General features: G+C 40.8%; 1 protein-coding gene across 1 annotated transcript in view; it reads left to right on the plus strand.

Annotated features, from left to right (window-relative positions):
* Positions 1–19,385, plus strand: part of epha8 (eph receptor A8) — a 126,488-nt gene that overhangs the window by 44,047 nt on the left and 63,056 nt on the right. The window contains exons 3-6 of the mRNA XM_023424631.2: positions 9,316–9,369; positions 10,496–10,639; positions 12,009–12,158; positions 16,270–16,585. Of these exons, the coding sequence (XP_023280399.1) occupies positions 9,316–9,369; positions 10,496–10,639; positions 12,009–12,158; positions 16,270–16,585 (664 nt within the window). The remainder of the gene's footprint in view (positions 1–9,315; positions 9,370–10,495; positions 10,640–12,008; positions 12,159–16,269; positions 16,586–19,385) is intronic.

Genomic DNA, 19,385 nt, shown 5'->3' on the forward strand with positions numbered 1-19,385 from the left:
TGCCAAGAAATAATGGACATCATATTTTTCCAACAGAGTCTGCCCATATCGAACCAGTCAGAAATGCACAGCAAAAACAACAAAGCACCAAAATCTCTCATATGAAATTGTCCACAGAAAAATTCCACATTGATCATTGTCTGATTGTCAAAGTAGGTTTTGGCATCTGAAAGGCAGTACTCTGAAAGGTAATGTGTAGATCAGTTTGGTTTCATTGTTGTTTACTTCAATCAGAGGACAAATGGACAGTAAAGGTCATCGATAACATGGTATTGTGGGTCATTCGTGCCCCATTGTTCCTTCTGTCTTTTCACCTGTCATTCAACCCTGTCTGAAAGTCACATGTTGCAAATAGAGAAGAAACATTTTTAGAGAAGTATAAAACTTTCTCCTCTTTCTGTAGCTCTGCGCTGTGTCACACGATTCAATGCTCTGATTGGTTGGTCTGCGACCGTTGATAACGACCTGTGGAAAATGAACTGAGAGGTTCATGCCAGGTCATGTATTACATGCCTTTTCCCTACAATATCTGCCTGTGGCACCTAAAACACAATTAACATTTCTTATGTTGAGAACAAGAAAAGCACCTGATTAAAGTGGGGAAAGACTCAATTGTTTGATGACTTGTGTCACAACACACTTTTCTGTATTTAATCTTTTCTGAACCTCAACAAAGCCTAAACCTAAACCACACAGAGGATACAGGAAACAATCTCAGGTTTCTGGTGTCAAATTCCTGCACTAATTGTCACAAATGCAGTCCGAATTGTTCGGGATGTGTAAGTGAGCTCAGGCAGTTTGAGAGGTTGCAGATTAGTTAAATACAGTGTTTTCAGCATGTGATTTATCTACCGTTTGTTAATTATTGATGGCACTAAGAAGCTTCTGTAGAACGACATAAATAGAGTGCAAATAAGAACATCCACGTAGTCGTTAATAATAAGAAGGAACCTCAGAGCACAGAATAAATTGTGGGTCATTTTTGTCTCATTTTTTTATATATTTTTCATTAAAACATTTTTTTTTTTTTTTTTTTTTTGTGCTGTTGAAGCCTCGGAGCAAATCTTATTAGAAATGCAAAGTTGAGCAGAAAATAATTTCCATCAGTGCACCAGACTCCCAGCAAGAATCTGTGTGTTTGTAGCCACAGCTGCCTTCAGCCTCTTCTGAAACAACAATGATGAATGGAGCCTTAAACAGGCAACTCCCCTTCTATTGTCCCTCATACCAGCAGCACATAATCATCTCTCTTTTCAACCCGCTTTCTCTCTGTATTTGTTAATCAATCTTTCATTCTCTCTTTCATCTTTTTTGGCATTCACTCTCCCTCATATCATACGTTATGAATAGACTGATATTGATTTCATGCTACAGGGCGTCAGACTCATATGAGAATAGACCCCAATATTTAGACGCCAGCTTTAGAGGCAACTACGCTTTTATTCTGCTTAACAACAGCTTCTCTGATCTTCAGGCGACTCAGGTTGCAACTTCTTTGTCTGTGTGGAAACCCCTAAATGGGGTGAATAAAACAAAGGAGATTAAAGAGAGAAAGGGAGCGTGGAGAATCAGAGAAGTCGAGGAATGTGGATTATACAAGTGTTAATTGCGACAAAGAGTCAGAAGAGACCCGAGCTGCTTGGCTGCGTGACCCCAGAACATCCAGATCAGAAACACAATTAGCAGAAGATGAGAGGAGAAACGATCACCAGGCGGGATTTTACAGCGTCACTCTTTGTTTGTGTTTTACGTGATGAAGATAGCGACGTTCACTCGGGGCAGTCTCGAGGATCAGTGGACGGAGGCGCAGGTGAGTCACAACATCACAGGTTCAAATTCAGTACACTGAGATGATTATCCACTCTCTTCCCTCTGTTTGCTGTAGTACCACTTCATGGAGCTTTTCAAAACAGTGCTACAAAATGACTCACTGGTTTGTGATGAAAACATAGTAAATAAAAGACAATAAGAGGAAAAACAGGCACAACAGGAATATGCTAGTAGAACATAGTAGTAAAGGCCCTTAACATCAATGATACGCCTACACAAGTGTGTCTACTTATTTAACTGATTAGACTTCCTCTCGGGACTGTGTGGGCCTGAGTCTGAGTTTGACTGACATCTTCCTCACACTCTGTTAACTTAGCTGCACCTGTTAGGGGCGGGACAGCTTCCACCTCTATGCCTGGTATTGGTACCTGTGGCTCGATGACGTAACACACACCAACCCGAACAGAGGTTTAATCAGGTAGTGAAGTGAAAACACCTGTGTGGGTGTGGAGAACCTTTAAGCGTGCAAACCTCAGGTCAGCTTTTGTGACCCAGCACTATAGCACATCCTCAATATTCATTCGTCTCTCACACCAGCAGGGCCAGCCTTATAAATGGGTCTCTTGCTGACTGACTGACTGAGTGATAAGGGTACACCATTGGTCATTGCACCTTTTAAAAAATGATCTGGCGCAAGCAAGCAGTGTTTCCGCTAGATTAACTGACTTGTCAGACACCTTTAGCAACTTTTTTTTTTTTTTTTCAGAAAAGTACCTAGCAACAAATCTATCAGCTTTTTGGACAAACCTTAACTACTTTCCGTTGAAGGGAGTCATCAGTATCGCCCCGAGCTGGAGATCAGGCTTTCCCTCTTCAGACACACGTCTCTATGCTTACCACACAGCAGCTGACAGGAACGAGCTTCTAACTCCCATTAGAAGTGATCGTTTTAGAAGTAAATACAGCCAAGCTGTTGCCTTTAATCTATGTGTTTGGTTATTTTGTCAGACAATGTCGCAGATGAGAATGAGAATGTTAGCAGTGCGGAGAAGCAGCTTGGAAATGACTTGAAAATGACTGCTGGTTAAAATGTGCTCTTAATGGGTCACACAGTGCATTTTGTTGAGAGACGCTGAATTCAAATGTAACACCAATAAAAACCTTTTAATAATTCCATGATTGTAATCAGAAACTTACAGAATGAGTTCATACATGGGTCTTTAATGGATAATAGGAGAAGAGTGTAACACACTTCAATTAACATTGTATCATACAGTAATTGATATTGGAAAAATATTCAAAATAGTTACTGAAAAATGTCCTTTTGATTCTATCCGTGTCACTCAGTCTAACTCTGAAACACAGCTGTTGAAGGCAGAGATGCTGTTGAGTCAATTTAAAAATCTCAATGAAACAGTTTGGTATTTATATTCTATATTTTCCACCGAAATCTTTGAATAAATGAATGAAATTCATATTTTAACAGGAAAGAAAAAATATTCTTCTATAATATCAATTTTATTTACCAGTAAACCACAGTCATTGAAAGGCCTTGAAACCGAAGTGTAAATAGATGGAGATTTATTGTATTTTGAGCTGGAAAGAGTAAAAAAATTCAGCCAAACTGAGCCACATTTATCTTTGAATGACTTCAGCCACAGTTGAACTAATGTGAAGCTTATCAGAGGCATTTCAGAAGTATTATGACCCACACCTGAAACAGATTTATACAGCGTGTTACCTTACACGACTTATTTATCGTAGATGTTTGACAGATCCATTGCTTGACAAATGCCATGAAAAATGTATTTTTAGACTCACTGTTATTGGCATGTTATTTTCATACACTTGTGTGTACCTGCAGTATATTAGCATTTGTATATATTTGCATTGTGTGCACATGTTATTGTGTTTGTTAACAGCTTTTCTCTTTGTCTGCCACGTTTGATTTCTTCTGATGAGAGCTCTGATGAGCTGACAGGCAGGAAACAGATGTGCAATTTACAGCCAATTAATTTCTCACTCCCTCTCTCTCATTCCATCTCTCTGTCTGTCACACAGACACACACACACACACACACACACACACACACACACACACACTGCATTGTCAGTTGCCGGTCTGTAAAGCGCTGCATTTCTGTTGTCGTCGTGATAGAAAACTCTCTTATCGCGTTCTCAGTAGATAAACATGCCCCGCTGAATCTTTCTGACTTCTCCTCTTCTTCTTCTTCTCACTGCCTGTCTGCTGAGGATGAACAGAAAGGATTTCCATTATTCTCACTACTAAACAACAACCAATCTGGTCCAATCTCATCCCCTCCCTGTGGGCTGTACAGCTCCCAACCTCCTGAAAATCTGCCTTCGGCTCATGTGATTTTTTTTTTTTTTACTCCTGGAGAAAATTACAAGGAGCTAAAATCTAAGATTTCCCAAGAAAAGAAAAGCAAAAAAAAAAAAAAGGAGAGGTTGAGAGCAGAGATGGCAAGACGAGAATAATGAGAGAGATAGAGAGGTTATATACCCCACTAATTAGCTGGGGTCCTCACAAGTTCAAGGACGGTTTCAATTTAGCTGATAAAGATGAGAGGATGAGGAAGGGAGGGAAGGGTGAGATGGGTGAGACTTCCTACATCTTAATTATCCCAATGGTTTTTTGGCGGGTGGTGCCTTGGGGTAGTGTGTGTGTGTGTGTGTGTGTGTGTGTCGGGGGAGAGAGCAGGGGGAGCTGGGGCTGACGAGAGGAGTTGGAGGGCTTCCATGGAAAAGCCCAGTCGTCTTAACCGGGGCCGAGTTCAGCGTGGGCGCGGCCCCAAAGCTTCGCGGGGTCGACACTTTCCCTTTCAATTACTCCACCGCTTGCACAAGGATCCCCAGCCCAGGAGGATCATGGGTAACACCGGGGTTAAACACACATGCATGTCTCCATTCACATGCATACAGATTGACTCTGCCCAGGCTGGTAATACCTGCAAAATAATCTGTGCTGTATATTGTCGAAGGCTGAAATTTATTGTGGCCGTGATTCGAGAGAGCATCAGTTTTGCCTCAGGTGAATACCAATTTTCTTAACCTGTAATCCTCGCCACAGTTCATCTGAGGGAGGGAGAGCGGGAGAATTGCTTTTCTCTTGGTAGAGGGGGAGTCAGTTTGGCACAGAGTGAGTCACTGGTTCTGTTTACATCCACTGAGATACTTCTTTTCCATTATTTTTGTTTTTTATGCAGTGACAGAATGCTTTACATTAACACACAGGGCCGGTCTTAGGCTTTTAGGGGGCCTAGGTGAAATGCTGTTTTAGGGGGGCCCTTTTCACATGTTAACAACACTGTCAAATGGCATCTTTGCTTTCTTAAAGGGTGACTTTCCTCTAGGGATAGATGTGGCTCAGGCTAGTTGGCAGCGACTGAACTTTTAATATTAAATATGTAAATATAGCACCTTTTAATAACGTGATCTGTACGATTCATCTGAAACGGAGATCATACGCCCAAAGTAAGATCGTCCACAATATAAGATCGTCAGCTCATCACCTCTACGTTCTACTAACTACGCTTGTTACTGTAAGTGCAGTACAACACCTCAGAGTAATTTATCAGAGTATAAGCTCCTATTGATACCCATCCCTCACCCTAATACGTCATTAGACAGTTAAATGCCCATTTCTACAAATACCACCCCACTTTGTATACAGGCTTTAGGTAAATCAGATTTTCACCTGTCAAAGTATTTATATGATGTAATTTCTGTTGACATTATGTGAGGTGGAATATAACACAAGGAGGTTGAACTGCAAATTTATAGAATGTTAGCTAAGAGAAAAGTATGATTTCTTAGGCAGGGGAGAAGGGTGGGATAATAAACAGAATTTTGACGACTTTATTGCAGGATGATGTCACCAGTAAAGACCAATTCAAAATACATTTCCCAAGTTCTAATCCTGAGTCCCCGTGTTGATTGTTCAGGTATCTTTTGGTACATGCCAAATACAGTATATGCCAAAAATAATTTAAAGCACTACTGTGTTAGAATCCCTCTCTTCTCTGTTCCTGTGTTAAAATATTTTTGATGACTCATCCTGCAGCATATACATAAAATTATCCAATCAAAACATGACCTGTGACGACAAGCTGCCCCTCCCTCAGTTAAACCTTGGTTTTAGCCAGTGTCCTACTCAGTGTCAGGAAAGTTGCCAGGTTTGGGTCTGGTTTCTTGCACCAATGGACCACTGCAAAATTTCAACCACATTAAGCATCACAGTAATGATCTCACTCTACTTTAAATAAATCTCGTGTTTCTTTTGTGAACTGATACTCTATTGTTTATTGTTTGTTTATTGTGACCTTTATGCTTTACATCACATGCAAATTTCCTGTTTCAGCAGGAATAGAGACGGAAAAAAGCTGCTTCAAATTCCCATTCCCCTGCAGTTTGGGTTAAGCTGTTTTCTTGAACTTTTGACACCCTGCAATTGAGTCTCCATGTTACCATGAATAAACCAGTTGACAGAATATCTATTTCCTCTGTGACTGAGCTGTGGTGGTTTATTTCTAATACAGCAGCAAAAAAGGATGATATGGTTTTCCTCCTGACACGAAAACGTACCATATAACTGTGCAACTGGATTTACAGTTAACAATGACAATCATAAATAGAGGGTTTAAGTGTTTCTATACTGTTATATAGAAGCATATACTGTATAAGCTGTATAATCTCTTGAAGAGTAAAGCAAGCAGCTTTACTTAGCTGAATTGCCATGTGTGGATAAAGGGAAATTACACTATTTTTTTTAAACCTGGTTCTTATTTTGTTTATTTTTGGCCAAATAGACATTTTACTCACCAGCTCTGTTGTACAGATTTGGGAAACATGAACACAGAACGCGCAAGGAAACTCCTAGCATGAAAACAAGTGTACAGCCATGCTAGCAGCACTGTGAGGCCGTATGTAGATACAGTACTCCTTTGAGCTAAATGCAAACATCAGCATGCTAACATACTCACAATAATGGTGCTATCATGCTGATGTTTAGCAGGTATAATGTTTACCATGTGGTCTTAGTTTAGCATGTTAGCATGATAAAATTTGCTAAGTGTAGCTCAGGCTACGTCATTCATTTTACAAGTATTCATTGATAAACCCATAGACTGTATGTAAAGATGGACGTAGCCTCTGTGACATCACCCATAGGTTTCTGAAGAGCAGTTTTGAAGCTCATAGTGAGCTGCTCCACTGTCGCCATCTTGGCAGTGTCTGACTCCGCCCCTAACTCCTGGCTAATCCAAAAATGGGCAAAGGGGAGGGGCGTGTATGGAGCCGAGTCTTTGGTATATTCTGGTCTGTGGCAAGCATACATCACCCACTCAAACTTGCCATAACTTTAAGTCTTAATGTCATGAGGAAATTAGCCGTAGAGACAAAAACTGTTTTCGTACCATGCTGTTTATTTCTGATGTAAAGAAAGAAACATTTTAACATGGGAATCTGTGGGGACTGACTCACTGTTGGAGCCAGTTTAGAGGAACTGCAGTTTTTGATACTTCAGTGTTGATGCTTCATTTTTCAGCCCTGGAGGTTTCCGCTTGGATAAACCAAAGTACTACACAAACTGAAATTTGGACTTGATGGTTGTATAGGAAAAGTCAGAGGATCTTTAGGATAAGGTGGTTCGGGCATCTGGTGAGGATGCCTCCTGGACGCCTCCCTGGGGAGGTGTTTCGGGCATGTCCCACCGGGAGGAGACCTCGAGGTCGACCAAGGACACGCTGGAGGGATTATATCTCTCGGCTGGCCTTGGAACGTCTCGGGATTCTCCCGGAGGAACTGGTGGAAGTGGCTGGGGAGAGGGCCGTCTGGACCTCTCTGTTGAGGCTGCTGCCCCCGCGACCCGGATCCGGATAAGCGGGAGACGACGAGACGAGATGAGTCTGTACAAAATCTCACAGCGATCCATCCAGTAGTTGTTGAGACATTTCAGTGTAGATCAAAGAGGTGGACGGACAGACAGACAGACATTACCTTTGAGCCAGGTTGCTCGCAAAACTTCAGTTCAACAGAAATCATCTCAAACACTCTTTCAAACACTGGAAGCAAACACTGTAAATCCCTGCAGCATAAAAAACTTGTTCATGTTCCACCTTGAAATCCAAAATATTTATAGCTATTATGAATGGCCACACAGGTGATGGGGGAGGGGTGACAAGGCATTACCAGGTATTACCTGGAGATAAAAGTGCACATCCTCAGACGCCCTCTCTACTGGATCAAAAGCAAGCCCAAATTTAGCATCGATGTACTGGACTTGTGTCCAATTTGCGTTTCAGCTTGTTTATAAAGTGATTTGGACAGATGTCTAAAAACTGATTGACAGATCTGACTATTTACTCAGTTAAGTGACAACCAACTATACACTTCCAAGTGTATCTTTCCCTAATGAAATGCTAATGTATGCATATGTAAATGTCTTGTTTACATTTGTACCGCTTGTGAACACTAGCGCAAAAATAGACCGGCTGCTATGTGAAGTGGGGCTGAGAAAAAGAGATTATTTTCAATCATCTTGTCCTACTCTGCAAGTGTGACTGTGTACATACCTACTGATGCATTCAAATAAATCTGAATTTTGAGTTTAATCTTCTTGTGTGTCCTACTACATAAAATCTGGGAATGTTGTGGTGCATGTGTAGATAGAGGTTTTTTGGGGGTGCAGCTTATATATCCTCATAATGCACACAGAGGGGGAGCAGAACAGACTGTTTTCTTGTGATTTCTCCCGGTGCAGGATGCAGTAGGTGCACAGAGGTGTAACGCACATTAACACATTTGGAAATACCAACACATTTCATTCACTGTTCCCCCTCGTAATTCTATTATTGGCCGCCAGCAGCATTCAGCAAACAATGTAAACCTAATCACATACATGAGGGGCATCTCATTAAAGGGAAATGCGTCCCATTGGAATCACATTAAGTGAATTCCGACATGCTGAAATGTAGAGCACATGATTGCATGTGTTAACCGCTAGAGCACTGGAGTGGAATACATCAGCATATTTAAAGCAGGAAGTAATCCCAGGTTAACTGTGTTTATTGAGACTTTAAAAATATGTTTTGTTTTTTTTTTAAATGAAGAAACATTAGAGAGTAAATGAGAAAGTGGATTTTAAGCCTCATGCAACTACTCTACTTTCTGTCCTCCGAAGTCATATAGATAATGAGGTTTGGAAAACAATAGTGTTGGTCTTCTGAGAGAGTCACATATATCAAATATAGCATACCATAAACCTGCCACACCAACATGACTGTCACCTTGTGACAGGAGTCGTCACATGTTTCATTTGAAGTCAAAGCCAATAATCTTCCAATGTGGTTAGGGAGACGCACCGGCACAGATAATCATGTGGGAAATAAAGACAGCAGCTGAGTGATTTGCTGCATACGAATCTGAAAAATATGGAGACCAAGTGTGAGTATGCAACTAACCCAAGAATGTTTCTTTCTCTCTCTCTCTCTCTCTCTCTCTCTCTCTCTCTCTCTCTCCGCACAGTGGGATGCCATTAATGAGATGGATGAGTACTTCAGTCCCATCCACACTTACCAGGTCGGTAATGTTCTCAGTGTGCAGTGGGGTTGAGTGTTTTATTAGAATCAATTATTATATGAACTTCAGTGCAATCACTTTGGTCCCAGGGAAACTTTGTATTATAGACAATATAATTAATCCGTTAGCTGTTTTATTAGATTGGCTATAGTGCAGCAGAAATTATGAGCTGATTAATCAACTAGTCAGTCAACTGTTGACTTTACAGTAACAATTAATCATTTAAGTCATTTTTTTAACTAGAAATTCACCTCAAATCCTCACATTTGTTTCTTTTCATTATTTCTACAATAGTAGAACTATGACTATTGGACAAACCAAGTAAATTGAAACCCCTGGTAAACTGTTATTAGCATTTTCCCTTTTTTCTGACATGTTATATAATGTTTAGTCAATTCATTAAGAAATAATCAAATATAACATTGTCACTATTTACCATGCTATTTCCCAACATGAAGATCAGAATCAGGTTTATTGCCAACTATTTGACATATGAGGAATTTGCTTTGGTGTTATGGTGCAAAACAATAAACAGAAAGAAGAAAAAAAGAAAGAAAGATAAAGCAAAGTAAGTACTGCAAGTCAGGTAGCTTAAATATAAATAATGTTTTTTACAAATAAATATGTATGATAAAAATGGGAAAGAAATATTATAAAAAGTATGAATATAATACAAATATGTACAATGTGCAGGTATAAATGTTTTTCAAAGCTTTCTGCAATAACAGTGGTGGAGAAAACACACTATGAATTTTTAGTGATTATTCTCACTGTGATTAAATTTAAATGGTTTGAATCACTACAACAGCAACAACAACAACAACAACAACAACAATAATGCTAATAAATGCAAGAATCTGCCTATAAACCAGCCACCAAGTGGTAGTTTTTAGTTGCAGGGAACTAATTCTCATCAGAGGGAAGACAGCGAAGGTCACTGACAATCGTCAGTCTTGTAAACATGAAGCCATGCAAATGAATGGACTACTTCTTAAAGGGATGCATAAGCCACATCTAGAAACAGAACTACAAAAGTCTGAAAATGCTAAGGAAACGCTGAAGCACAAAGCATCTTTAATGATAGTAATCATTGTTCTTATTGATGACAATGTTTTCTCTGCATCAGGTCTGTAATGTGATGAGTCCCAGCCAGAACAACTGGCTGAGGACAGGCTGGATCCCCCGAGAAGGAGCCAGGAGGATCTACATTGAGGTCAAGTTCACCCTGAGAGACTGCAACAGCATGCCCGGAGTACTGGGCACCTGCAAGGTAACACTGGGGGTTGAGGATGAAGATGTGTAGGAGAAACACACAAAGAAAAGCTCTTAGATGAGCATAATGCAACTCATATTCTGTTAGCATAACCATTTAGCATTTCAAAATCACAATCTGAGATAAAGTCTATTTAAACTCTTGCACAGTTTAAAGACTCCGACTCTATGTGCTTCACTGTGGCCTTTAAACATAGAAAATTCAATTTTTGCTGAACAGGACTTTTGTGACATTTGGGGAGATTGATAAACTGCTACTGTTTTGGTTAACAAGTGACAAACTGAGAAAATGAACCAGCAGTAGCTTCAAGGATGTTTTAATGACCAAATACAGACCTGACTGACCTTTTTGGGAATGTGGGAACAGTGTGACCAAAAATGTTTAAAAGTGCAAAACACCTTTTAAAGTTTTGAGCTTATTTTAATTTATTCAGGAAGTTGTATAGCTCTGAACTGTAGTGGTAACTGCCCTGCCATCACAAGGGTAAGTGGCCACTTGTGCAGATTATTTACTGGTGTAGGTATGGTGGGAAGGATTGTGTTTAAGCCTTTTGGAGAGGTGGATGCATTTACATCTTTTCAACATCTGAAAAGAATGTGTCTCAATCCACCTCCTGAAGTGGTTTCAGTATATATATATATATATATATACTGTAAATCCCATTCGGATGTGATTAAGGTTACAGGAGAAGGTGGGAAAATAAAATATTTACTCTGCTCCTCATTCACTCATTGTTTCAGACCTACAAGAGGTTGTCTATATTAAACATGGACTCTCAAAGGGGGAATCTACTGTATACATCCATGGGTACACAGACAGGAACAGCTAATAGCCAGTTTTGCATATGTTCAATGGTGCCATTTTTTCATGATGTGAACAAATATAGGCTAAAAATAGGGGCTTAAAAGAGAATACCAGTATCTACCAGTAGCTGATGTTTCAACAGGATCTTGCTCCCCTGATGGTTTCCAAACAGGCCTCTACTGTATGTTGGTTTTAGCATGTTTCCAGATTGGCGAAACGTTTCTGACGTTCTTCATTTTCACACAAAAACTCAAATTTCACACTGCGGATCACTGCAGGCAATAAAAACTAAAGATCCATTTTAAAGGCTGTCGCTCCAGATGGGATTTAAATTACAGGAGGAGCAGCTCACGGAAAAACAGTAAGTAAACCTGGCTGTGATTATTACGGGCGGGGGTGGAAAATTACACAAATATGCTCTCCGGGCGGGATTAAAATCACTGACCAGTGCAGGTAATGTTTTAAAATCACCTCATCTCCCTTAGAGAAATAAATCCAGTCTGAATGAGGCTTTTTGTAATAAACACATACACAGGACTCAAAGTAGCCTTGTTTATTCCAGGAAACCTTCAACCTGTACTACTACGAGTCTGACAGAGCGGTGGGCTCAGCCATACGGGAGAACCAGTTCATTAAGATTGACACCATCGCTGCTGATGAGAGCTTCACGGGGGTGGACCTGGGAGTCCGGAGACTTAAACTCAACACTGAGGTATGTGCTATAGCACCAAACAACAGCAAGAATACTGACTGATAGTACAAGGAAAAGTTAGTTCAGGCTCTTTGAAGCGTTTTCTCACTCTGGATGGTGAGATTATTCCAATTCTTAGCACGCACACCTCCATAGGAGTTCAAGACATGTTGGAAACATCCACAGCACCCGGAGAGCCTCCTCCAGTCTCGTCACTGAAACTGTTTTGCGCTCGGTTCTGCAGATCTGTGAAAGAAAACAAACAGCAGGGCTCGGATCAGTACCATGGGAAATACTTTGATATTGATAACAGCTTCGAATTTGATGCTGGATAGTGGAAGTACACTTTTACTGATATCTTACATTGTTACAAAGACAAAGATATGAAAGACCCTGTATATTTCATTGCTCTTTTCTTCTATCTATCTATCTATCTATCTATCTATCTATCTATCTGTCTATCTATCTATCTATGTGTAATCCCTTGGCTCCTAGTGGGAAAAATTACACCCAAACAGGAAAAAACAATCCTGAATCCTGTTGATTGTGATTACACAACATATGTTTCATTCCTGTCATTTACCTGAAATAGCAACAAAACATCCGTATAACAGCTCAGAAAGATCCGCACGGCTCATAATTAGCTATCTAATTAGCACACAGTGTTGATAAGTATATCAGGAGCTCGGTGAGTTTGACAGTGAAAAATCTATTCAATCCATCATCTCAGTTTGTAAACAGTAGCTACTAATTAGGCGGTAGTAATGGTGTTTCTGCGTGTAGACACTGTGCTTTCTGTACATCAGTGTACCTACAGGAGAAATAGAAAATCCATTCCGTGATGAGAAACAGTGGATAACCTAATGTAGTATCAAGGAAAATCTCAACCAAGGTCGGTCTGTGTCTTCCTTCTTCTACCACTTGTAGAATGTCATCAGACAAACACAGTAAAAAACAGTGTGAACACAAACTCAATCAATACAGCTATCACTACCAATTACAAAACTGATCATTACAATAGGACAGCACTGTGGTTGTTGCCTCACAGCAAAAAAAGGTTCTGGGGCCTTTCTGTGTAGCGTTTCTACTCAAGCTTCCGCCTACAATCCAAAGACATGCAGGGTAGGTTAACTGGCTACTCTAAATAAATAAAAGAATCAGAATTTATTTTTTCGTTAGTGACCAAACTAAAATAATGCACTAACAAGCTTGCTAACAGTTGCTTCGTTAGCTTGGAGAGCCATAGTTTCTCTCATTAGTAACTGTTTTATTGAACAAAATGGTGAGCAATGTTGAACAAAATGCCTGGGGGGAGTAAGCAGAACTGTAGGACGAAAATACAGAGACACTATAGGTGCTATTGTGACTGACTAGCACTAGCCCAGCTGGCTAGTGAGCTAACAGTTAGCCTGCTACAGCAGTTGCACCAGCTCACCAACTAACCTAAGAATATAGTCTCTACATCACAAAGCTTCTGTTTCACATAGACACACATTCATTTTTGTGTATCACTTTCAGGTGTGACCAGGCATTTAGTCAGCAGGTAGTTTATTCAGCCCATAGAGCTTAATGTAGCTCAGTTTAGTGTTACCTTTATGTGTGATGTTAAGCAATTATATGAAAGTACCAGGCTTAGTTCTTACCTGAAACAATGACGAGATAAAAGAAACAACTAACAATATTTTGTCATTTGTAATTTACAGCTGGTTGTATGTCCTGTTTTAGGTCTTTACCAGCTTTTCCTTCAAGTTCATCTGCTAGTTTATTGTCAATTCATGAAAAATACAGTAAAGAGCTTTCATGCCATGGCTATCGCTCACAAAACATGCTGTGTTTATGGACCGAGCAGATCTACCTCACAATCATGAATCAAGACATATCAAACTATTATACTTACAGGTAGCTATTAAAAAGTCAATTAGAGATAACTACACTATGTCCTACTCTACTACGTCACCTTATTGGATGTTTGTTTGATGCCTAAGTAAATGTGTCCCTATAATTTCAGATGCTTCCACAACAAACTTTTGAAATAATGTGTTGGATCAGTTCCTGGGTGTTAACAAGATCTACTGTGATGTGATATTTTACAAAACACAAATATACAGAAATATAATAACATCCATGTTCCCAGGTTGTTGGAAGTGGAGCAGTTGATTAATGACTGCTGCCAAAGCACAACACCAAACACCAGTCCAGAGATTAAATTAAGGCTGTGTTCACACTGTTCCACCTGTTTTGTTTAGCAAACCACTGTGGCAACCACTGTTTGAGCTTCTAGCATGAATTAGTGACAGAACTTTCCAAACTCCAGCTAGTTGTCTCATAAGGAGGTTTGATATATCCATATGTCCTGCTTTCTTTATGTTGTGTGCAGAACAGAAGTGTACAGAAGTTCATTTACTATGTACTGAAAGTACACTTGTAAAGTCACCACAGGTGCTGCACATAAAAAAGTCAGTAAAGTTCAACAACTTCACTTCTTAAAGTGAAATTTAAAAAACAAAAAATGGTCAGGTGCAGTTCCCTTCTGCCTCAGGGCAGCAGTTTCCTTTTTTGTCTTATAGCCCATGAAAATTGGGCAGTTTGTTGGTGTCATGAGTTGTGACCCTTTCCACCAGGTTTAGTAACTTTTAAATACTTAGAGGCTAGAAAAAGTAAATCTATTCTGTATTTCAAAAGAAAAAGAAGCAATATAAGTCCCAGAAAAATGGTTTTCTCAATCATCTTACTAATGGTGCCCTACATGAGTAGACATCAGGTTTGGTTATTTCAAAGGAGAGATTTCTGTATTTCTCTTTTTCTGTTTCTCACTTGTTTGAAGTGGGCGGGATTCAGCTGTAAAAAAAAGGGGATGTGACATACTTCCTTCCACCAATCAGAACTTAGCAACATTTGAACCAAAACCTGATGGCAGCAGGGTTGATGTTTGGTCAAATCTGATGAAATCACTCCTACACAGTCCTGATGAAGCCGATCAGATCATGTTTACCAGCTGTGACAGCGCTCCTGGCATTGTTTTCACCAGTTTGGTGACACGTAGTGTAGCGAGAACTACCACAGAGGTGGTTTTGTGGTTTGGCAGGAGTTTATGTGTCTGTCTGTGGACAAACTTTGTCATGAGTATTGAGTTCTCGTGTAATAATGTAGTAATGTGGTAATGAGTATTGAGTACTCATGGGTCAGCATGTCAACATGTTGCGGCTGATGTAGTCCCATCACAGTAAAAATTGAAAGATTGTTGCTTATGTAGTTGTGACAATTTCATGTCACATACAGCAGAAATACTTAAAGGGGAACACTACTGATTTAATATATCATAGTAAGTTTCCAGGTGTTGAGGAGTAGGCTACCACTGCATGTGTGAAAAAACTTCTATAAACTCTCCAGGGTGAGCTATGTGAAGTCTGATGAATTGCTTTGAAGGATGTCATTTGAGTCAGTGTTGACTGGAGCTGAGAACTACAAGTTTGAAAGTGGGGGGTGTGGAGAAGGAGAGAAGGATGTGAGTTTACCAGACTTCTCATCTTTGCTTGAGGCTAGCAGCTCTAGGCTACATTAACCGCTAATAGCATAACACACCCTAATCTTTGACTGTATTGTCAGCATGTCATGTTGCATTGTAGGTAATGTAGGCATCAAGTGTTCACGAAGAGGAGCAATGTGTGGAACAAAGGAGACAACATCTCTGATCATTCCCATCATGAGTTCGACAGTGTTACAGGAGTGGGCTGAAAAATACTGCTTTAGGGCAAAGTTTTTCTTCTCAGGCACAACTGCAATTTCAGGCCAAAACAGGCTCTGAAATTACACTGCATCATTTACACTGCATAAAGAAGATCTGGCCTGTTGAGACTACCACCCACTGAAATTTGCAGTGTGACTTTGTTTGTACCACTGCTGGCTTTGTGGCAGCACACGCGGAGGGTCTTTAATGCTTTCTTTCATTCTTGTTCTTTGGCTTCAAGCTTCACCTTGTTGTTACATCCAGCTGGATCCTGTTCCAATGTACCCCCTCAAAACAAGGAGAGGCATGAACGCACACAGTTACTGTCAAAAAATGAAATGAACACCCCCTTTGATGACTTGAAATGTGTGAGATGAGGTGTTAACTGCCCCTCTCTCTTCACAGGTGCGAGGTGTGGGCCCTCTGAGCAGGCGAGGCTTCTACTTGGCCTTCCAGGACATTGGTGCCTGCATCGCCCTCACCTCGGTGCGGGTCTACTACAAACGTTGCGTGGGCGTGAGCCGCAACCTGGCTGTGTTCACTGACGTGGTGACGGGAGCTGACTCGTCCTCTCTGGTGGAGGTCAGGGGTCAGTGTGTGGATCACGCTGAGGAGAGGGACACGCCCAAGATGTACTGCAGCGCCGAGGGAGAGTGGCTGGTGCCCATCGGGAGGTGTGTGTGCTCCGCCGGATTCGAGGAGCACAGAGACTCCTGTGTGGGTAAGTCAACTGACGATGCTTTCACTTACCTGTTTGGTGTTGTTCAAAAGAACTCTGGTGCGTTTGCCAGTCGGTTTCCTTAGGTTGTGAAAAAACTATAATTTGAACTCACAACAACCGTTTGTTCGTGGTGTTCAGGCAAAGAGGGTGAAACTGTAGGTATGTGACTATAGTTTGAATTCAAAAGCCTACAAGTCCTATATTGTATAAATTGAAATGTCCATGTGTAGTTTGATTATAAAGCAGGTCTAGGTTCTATATTAATACTGTCAAAGTATCAAAGCGCTCAGTCCACAGAGAAATGCACACAGCCTCTATTCAGAAGCTGAGCCTTAAAACCTGGAACTTTGTGATGTCACAACAAAATAGCCACGCCCCAAGCCCTGCCCACCTGGACCCACCATCCAACGTGCTTACCCGAACAGTCAGCCAATTAAAAGAGAGCCTCAGAGCCTCTTCTCTTCTGATTGGCTAACCGACCTGTTACTAGAGCTCCAGAGAGAAGCCTGAGAAAGGAGATGTAAAACTACAACAAAGTGTGAAGTCTGCGCGGCGAGCCGGAGGGGAGTGAACTTCATCAGAGCGAGGTGAACTTCAGCTGAACTGTTGCTCTGCCCTAAAACCTGATAAAGAGGATTATGAAACAGATGTTTGATGTTCGCTCTCTGTATTTGGACAGTTTTTTTTTTGCAATCAGACAAATGCTTGGGGCCGCCCAAAGGGGAGGGGCCCCCGATGACCCCTCATATTGACACATTTTGCAATGAAACTATAAACCCCTTAAACCTCCCATAAAGCATGTGAGGCCTTCATTGAATATCTGTTAATTGTAGTGTCCACTGATAGTCTGCATGTGAGGCGTTTAGAGGACAGCTGTAAATTGTAGTATTTGCCAATAGTCTGCATGGGGGGGGGCCCAGAGTCAAGGATCACCACACATGTGATGCCAAAAGTTCTGATTCTAGAGTCACAGTCGTATAACGATCCTGACATGCTGTTACAGTATGTACACTGAAAGAGTTATTGGCTGCTGCTCAGCCATTGTTCCTCCTGTCCATACAGGCCACAAACACATCCCTTCTACAAGCAGTTTTGTAAGTGATATGGGAAAAAAATCCTAAGCCCACAAAAGGATTCAACAGTCTGAGTTAGTTGGTATCTCCCGCTTCCACTTCCCTATCACTGGTATGACAACAGCAGTTCTTATAGGAGATATATTGATGTCTGGATGCTGCAGTGAACACATCGCATCATACAAGTTTCTTTGAAGCAGTTAAAATAGTTTGATGAAGCCGTTTGATGTTTTATTCAGTCTTAATTCTACTGTATCGTGTTGTAAATGGTCACATCATGTCTCGACACAATGTGACACAACAGCATCTGCTTCATAAAGCATTCCAACAATAAAACAAGAGCCCCTAAAAAATGCCTCAACAGCAAAATTCCAAGTTATAACAGACCAGTGTGATGTGTGTAGAGGTGTGTGTGGTTACTTTGGAGCAGCCTGGTGTTATTTGCATGGCGCTGTGACACAACACTTCTCAATTCGGAGGCTGCAGGTTTATCAATATACTGTATGTCGTGCTGCCTTCAGATGGCTGCAGGAATTTAATGAAAAAAAATGAATTTAGTTGTTAAATAGTTAAGTATTATTTCTTCATTTCTTCACATGTGCTCCAAATATTTAGTTTGTGGCAGCAGATTGACGTCGTGGTAGAAAACAGACCTGGTTCTGAGACGTCTTTTCTCAAAAGACACATTTTCCATTAAAATTCCAACTACTTTCTTTGCACCACCTGATCTGAATGAACGTCCCACCTGTTTGCACCATGCGCTCTGCACTGGGCACCAAAAATCCCACGCAGATGGGCAAAGCAGATTTCAAGGTCAGGAAAATACCAAACTGACCAAGACTTGCTTGTGATGGTCGTTGCACCGAAACAAAAATAGAGGCCAAACTTAACCAGAACTTAAAGGCAGTCATTTTTTGCCATCCCCTTTTCTCAGTAGAAAAATTTTCATATAAGCATTAGAGTTGCTCATTTATGTAACTGTGTGAAAGTTTCCTCTGAGCTCGGAGCATCAGCAGAAATGTCTGCAGAATGAAAAAAGCCTTGGAAATAACTTGAATTCAGGAAAGTTCGAACCTTTCTACTGAATCAAGGAGTCTGTTTGAAGCTCCGGCTGTGGCTCATGTAAAAAAAATATAAATGAAGTGAAGGAGTTCAAGGTCTGGTCAAAAGCTTTTCTGAGGTCTAATATTTTCCTCAGGTAGGTGAATACTGAGAAAACAGCTGTGTCTCATTCAGCCGTCCATGATGAATAAAAAATGAGGTGTTTGAGATGCAAAGATTCTTGATCCTCTTTTATTTATTTTTTTTAAACACATTCTGTTTGTTTTTGTCTTTTGTGATATTTTTTTTTCACAGGGTTTTGATAGGGTGACCTCATTCAGAGACCTGTGCATTCTTCAGGTTGCCATGGGTTACTGTAATTAAAACCTATTAATCACAGAGCGATGGATAATTAAATGCTAAAAGCAGTTTGTCAGCTAAACGAGCCGAACGAGACATGCAACACCGGTTCACTTGCGCACCCCCCCCTCCTCTTCCTCCTCCTCCTCCTCCTCCTCCCAACACTAACACACACACACACACACACACACACACACTCACAAATCTCTTTTTGTGGTGTTTCCAACCTGAGGCCGGCGGCGAACTCCCTCTTGCTTGGACAGTGAGAGCCTCCTTGTCAAAATGTGTTTAAACATGTAGGAAGTGGAGTGTATGTGTAGCTGTCT

Source organism: Seriola lalandi, unplaced genomic scaffold (genome assembly GCF_002814215.2).
Source record: "Seriola lalandi dorsalis isolate HSWRI2012SDOR001 ecotype SW California unplaced genomic scaffold, Sedor1 jcf7180002054748, whole genome shotgun sequence".
Lineage (NCBI taxonomy): Eukaryota > Metazoa > Chordata > Actinopteri > Carangiformes > Carangidae > Seriola > Seriola lalandi.